General features: G+C 41.6%; 1 protein-coding gene across 1 annotated transcript in view; it reads left to right on the forward strand.

Moving 5' to 3' along the window:
• The window catches only part of CTSC (cathepsin C), a 42,729-nt gene extending 38,209 nt beyond the window's left edge, over nt 1–4,520 (forward strand). The window contains exons 6-7 of the mRNA XM_018043267.1: nt 1,446–1,577; nt 3,564–4,520. Of these exons, the coding sequence (XP_017898756.1) occupies nt 1,446–1,577; nt 3,564–4,066 (635 nt within the window). The 3' untranslated portion in view covers nt 4,067–4,520. The remainder of the gene's footprint in view (nt 1–1,445; nt 1,578–3,563) is intronic.

Here is a 6,000-nt window from a genome sequence, read left to right on the forward strand (position 1 = left end):
GGCCACAAAGAGTCAGACACAACTGAGCGACTAACACTGTCTTTCATAGCACGCCAGAGACTGAGCTTAGAATATCCTGGTATTCCTTTGTTCTCAGGGAAGGACATGAATGAACATTTACTTGGAGAAGAGAAAAATGATGCCCCTCATACTTTTAAAATATAATGTTATGAATATTTTTCTGAGGAAGGCAGTCACTAAATTACTAAATTCACATTTATTAAAGAGAACAAAGGCAGCATTCTCTTTATGTAGAATGAGTTTTGTTAGTTTTTTGGGGTTTTTTAAGTCTCTTTATGTAGAATGAGTTTTGTTAGTTTTTTGGGGTTTTTTAAGTTATTAGTAAATTGAATAATATATCAACTTCATTTAATTTCCAGTGTCTTGGGTGCAGCAGATCTTGGATGCAGGATACCTGGGTTCAATCCCTGGGTCGACTGAATGACTAGCTTTCACTTTTGGGGGGTTTGTTACAAGTATATCTCCAGGTAGAATTTACATCAGTGGCAGAGGTAAAAGAGGCTATGTTATAATAAAGATATTAAAATTATGTTCATTTCCCTCTGGAATTGTAATAAGTGGAAATCTAGTTTTATTACATGCCATATTTTATTCTGTGTATAAATTTCTTCAACTCATATTGAAGAACCAGATTAAAAAATATCTTTATATAAATTACCTCATAATACAGTATTTTTTTCTTCTTTTGAAGTAGCAACTATATTCCTAGCATATGCTTCATAAGTAAATTTATTTTGTCTTTGCCGGAGCATTCAGGTATTAAATTAAGCTGTTTTCTTTTCCCTTCTCCCCTACTTCCATCCAACTACTTTTCAATTTATTTTCAATTTCACTACCTCCATCTGCTTTAATATCTTTACTTCCTTATTGAATACCTTAAATACCATATTGGTCATTATATAATAATTACTCTTTTTGTTATATTTTCCCTGGTTGAATCCAACTCTCTATAATAATACACCTATACTTGAGCCATTCTTTGAGTTAATTCCACCCAACAAGTTGCTTTAGAAAATACCTCTCTGGAGATATTTAGCAGCTCAGTTCATATGTATTCCTCCCTAATTTTCTTTCAACTTGACTCAGAATGTTGCAGATGTTTCAATACATCGTTTCTTCATTATTAAGAATACTGTCAAGTGCTTTGCAGAAGTTAGGAGGTTTTTTCCCTCCCAAAGCATTCTCAAGGAAAGTCCCATTTAGTAATGTTTGCCTTTTGGTGAAAAAGCTGAAATCTTAATATTTGCCTGTAAGGTCAATAGCGTTCGTTGATTGAGTCTCCTTTATTGTGCTAATTCTTAGGAACAAAAGCAGCAACACTCAATATAGCTATATTAACGTATGTCATCCACTCAGGTTTTCTTTGGCTTTTCTTGAGGGCGTCAGACTCTCTGAGGTTATATGTCTTCCTTTTCCATCACCAGGGTCTTGCGGAAGCTGCTACTCATTTGCTTCTATGGGGATGATGGAAGCAAGAATCCGCATACTAACCAACAATACTCAGACGCCAATCTTGAGTCCTCAGGAGGTTGTGTCTTGCAGTCAGTATGCTCAAGGTAAGTGTTGTGTTTCAGGCACTGTTGAGCTGTGTGTAGTTTGCCATTCTTGGCAAAACCATCAGGATGGGGGGTAGAAAGAGCACAATGTCTGCTCTCCGAAAACCTGGGTGCAAGTTCTGGCCCCATCACTCACTACTTAGTGGTTTCCCATGGAACTCACTGTGGCGTCCAGCACAGTGTCTGTCATCGCTATACTCTGAGTAAGGACGGGCTCTCTGGAGCCTCCTACATACGTTACCCAACAGTGGTCAGAACCCTGAGGGCGCAGCTGTTATGCTACATATAGACAAGGGACAGACATGAAGCTGTTCTATAGGATTTTGAAGACCTCCCAGCTTCTAACTACGAGTTTGTTTCAAATAAGGTCTCACTCTGAAACCTAATTCTTACTGAAAGCGTATGAACACTAGTTTCTCTCTAGAAGGATGTAAAAGTTTTGTACGTAGGCTTTCAGAACAGGGCATATATAAGGTATGTAGAAAGCCAGTGGATTCAGGGAGAAATCAGCTCATTTTGAAGTTTGCTGCTGCCGTCCCCAGATTTGGCTACTTGGAAGTTTCTCAGTTCACCAGTGCAACTGCTGGTGTATAGTTATTTGTCAGTGAGCCTTTTATTCTTCCTGAGATACTTATTAAACACCCACATTGTGACTTCTGGGCCCTGAAGACTCAAAAATATCACGAGAGTAACCTCAGGAAGCTTACAGTGAAGCAAGGAAAATAGAAATTCAATAAGCATGAGAACAATGAAGGAAAAGTACAGGGTTATGGATGTGTATACCAGCATAGCTTGTTGTCTTGCTCTTCTCAGACACGGTGTGTTTTTACAAATTGAAGGTTTGTGGTGACCTGCGTTGAGCCAGGCTGTCAGCGCCGTTTTCCCAGCAGTGTTTGCTCACTTCATGTCTCTCTGTCACATTTTGGTAATTCTTGAAATACTTCCAACCCTCCCCCCAGCAAAATGATTATGACTCACTAAATGCTTTGGTGATGGTTAGTGGGTTTTGTTTTTTTGCAATAGAGCATTTTTAAATTATGGTGTGTGTATTGCTTCTTTTGGAAAACATGAACACTTACTAGACTACAGTAAACTGTAAACATAACTTTTATATTCCCTGGGAAAACAAAGCATTTGTGTGACTTTCTTCATTGTGATATTTGCTTTATTGTGGTGGTCTGGAACTGAACCTGCAGTGTCTCTGAGATATACTGGGGCCAGGCCTGGAGGGAAGGAAGGATATGGGGACCTGATTCAGACTTTTCTGTAGGAGATGGTCAAAGAAGACTTTCTTGAGGAAGTGTCTGCCTATTTAGTAGTGACAATAATTGCAAGCTTTTATTGCTTTTACGTGACTTAATCCTACAAGGAAGGTGCTATTGCTGTCTGTATTTTACAGATAAGTAAACAGAGGCACAGAGAAATTAAATTCTTAACACAGTTTTGGATTTGAATCTATATAGGCTTCAGAGCCTCCCACTTAACCATGAAGCTACCTTCCACTTCAGGGGCCAAATCAATGTCAGATAGATGGGGATGAGAGGATAGTTAGCTAGATGGCTGATGGACGGTGAATGAAGCGGTATTTAAGTCAAGAGCAACTTCCAGGGGTGATATAAGAATAGTTAGTGGGCTTCCTTGGTGGCTCGGTGACAAAGAATCCACCTGCCAATGCAGGGGTCACGGGTTCTATCCCTGGTCCGGGAACATCCCATGTGCCACAGGACGGCTGAGACCAGGATCCACAGCTGGGGAGGTCCACACGCAGAGGCCACTGCGATAAGCCCGCACGCCACAGCTGGAGAGGAGCCCCTGCTGCCACAACTGCAGAAAGCCTGCACACAGTAACCAAGACCCGTCACAGCCAAATATCCAATAAATCTTTAAAAACACATTAATGGAGTAGAAAAGAAAACGTGAAACGGGACAGTTTCTCCTGTAGCCCTTTCTAACAGACGGTGGTAACCCTCTGCTCTTCACCCGCAGGCTGTGAAGGCGGCTTTCCTTACCTCATCGCAGGGAAGTACGCCCAGGACTTCGGGCTGGTGGAAGAGGACTGCTTCCCCTACACAGGCACGGATTCGCCGTGCAAGCTGAAAGAGGGCTGCTTCCGGTACTATTCTTCCGAGTACCACTACGTGGGCGGTTTCTACGGGGGCTGCAATGAAGCCCTGATGAAGCTCGAGCTGGTCCACCAGGGGCCCATGGCCGTTGCCTTTGAAGTCTACAACGACTTCCTGCACTACCGCCAGGGCGTCTACCACCACACGGGGCTGCGAGACCCTTTCAACCCCTTCGAGCTGACCAATCACGCTGTGCTGCTGGTGGGCTACGGCACGGACGCGGCCTCGGGGCTGGATTACTGGATTGTTAAAAACAGCTGGGGCACGAACTGGGGTGAGGACGGGTACTTCCGCATCCGCAGAGGCACCGACGAGTGTGCGATTGAAAGCATAGCGCTGGCGGCCACCCCGATTCCTAAGTTGTAGGGTGTAACTCGCAGGGTTTCATGCTGACTGCCGTCAGCCAGGAGGGGGAGATGCCTTATTCACGGACTGGGGACGTGTGCAGTATTCCTGCTGCAGTTTCAAAAGATTATAGATAGCTTCCTATGAAGATGTGTGCCTTTCCAATTAAAAGTGCCCTTGATTTTAGTTTTAATATGCTTTCCCACTGAAAAGCAGTCTGCTTTTTCCTCAGTACTCTGTTCAATGTGGTTTTTATGGAGGATGGTGAATGATGAAGTAATGGATTTTGCTAATCATTTTGTGATTCAAGCACATGCTGTATTTTTAAAAAGTCGATGTGACCACATAGGCTTATTTTTAAATTGTATAAATCATGAGACAATATGACAATGGTTATTAAATTTTAAAAAATTATAAATATTCAAGTAATATGTACTATGGTTATGTATGTGCTTAAGAGAATATTTACTCTTGACTCCTGTTGTATTTGTTTCATGTATGTAAATACTTGAAAAAGAAAACTGATTTCAGGGCATTTCAACTAAAAACAACAAAATTATGAATATTTACAATAGGGGGTATATGCAATTAAAATCTAGTGAACTGTTTCCCGGCAGCTCAGTGGTAAAAAATCTACATGCAATGCAGGAGACTTAGGAGATGCGATTTCTAGGCTGGATCAGGAAGATTCCCCTGGAGAAGGAAATGGCAGCTCATTCCAGTATCACTGCCTGGAGAATGCTATGGACAGAGGAGCCTGGCGGGCTACAGTCCATGGGGTTGCAAAGAGTCAGACATGACTTAGTGAATGAGCATGCATGCATGAACCCTGAAAAGTTATCTCCTGGGTATTTGAGGAGCCAGGGATTATAGAGAAAAGAAACTCAAGTTTTGGTGTGTCTGGATATTGGTTAAAACGTTTTACAGTGTATCTTGCCCTTGAAGGTATTGGTTAGCCTTCATTGGCTGAGCAGTAATAGCCTAATAAGTGGAATATGACCAGTTTAAATTTGCTCAGGTCTTTGGGATCTCCAAGGGATATTTCAGAGATGTGAAACCTCCACACTGAGTAAACAGATATGATTCAGTAGAAATGATAGATTAGGCAAAATGAAGCAAATTAGTCAAAGCTCTAAACCATAAATAAGAACCACAAGCCTTCTAGAACTGACAGGAATCCTAGAGATCATGCCATTTCACTCTCTCTTAATCAGAAAAAGAAACTAAGGCTCACTCAGTGGGCAAGTGACTCATCCAAGGTCAAATGATGAGTCTTGATTAGAGCCTAGATTTTCTAAGTCTGGCTCTCTTTGAGTGCCTTAGACACTGAATCTCTGCACTTTCCACCAGAGGGTCCAAATCACCAAGATACAAGGTGCATACTTGGAGATTTCACATTGACATGTTAAGTCTCAGAGCTTTGTCTTAAACCTCATGTCCTTCTTGCATTGCAATTCACTACAATGACATTTTTGTTCTTAAACTGAAGCATATTCCAGGAGTTTGCCTTGTGTTTAAAGGGTGGCTCCTGGCACATGGCCACATACTTTTGACCTTTTTACCACATGATGACAAAGAGGCAGACACTCTGAGTGAGTGTCTGAGTTACACTCAGGTGTAACCAGGGCCCTTATTATCTGGAAGACCTCCAAGAAGGTATATTTTCTTTGTTACTGATTGAATATAGTTATAATCCTACTTTATGCCTACCTAGCCTTGTGGCTACATGAATGTGTAAATAGACTTCACAATGAAGCAGGAATTCATTTGCCACTAAAATTCACATCTATCAGCTTAATACCTAAGATTTTCTTTAACCTGTAAACATGAGCCCATCCTTTGGTTTTTATTTGGACGTCAGTCAGCTGACCCACGGGAGGGTGTGTCCAAACTTTTGCATAATCTCGTGAGGGCCCTGGCTAAGCTCTGAAGGAAAATTGTTGCCCGTATCATTC

This window comes from Capra hircus, chromosome 29 (genome assembly GCF_001704415.2).
Source record: "Capra hircus breed San Clemente chromosome 29, ASM170441v1, whole genome shotgun sequence".
NCBI classification, from domain to species: domain Eukaryota; kingdom Metazoa; phylum Chordata; class Mammalia; order Artiodactyla; family Bovidae; genus Capra; species Capra hircus.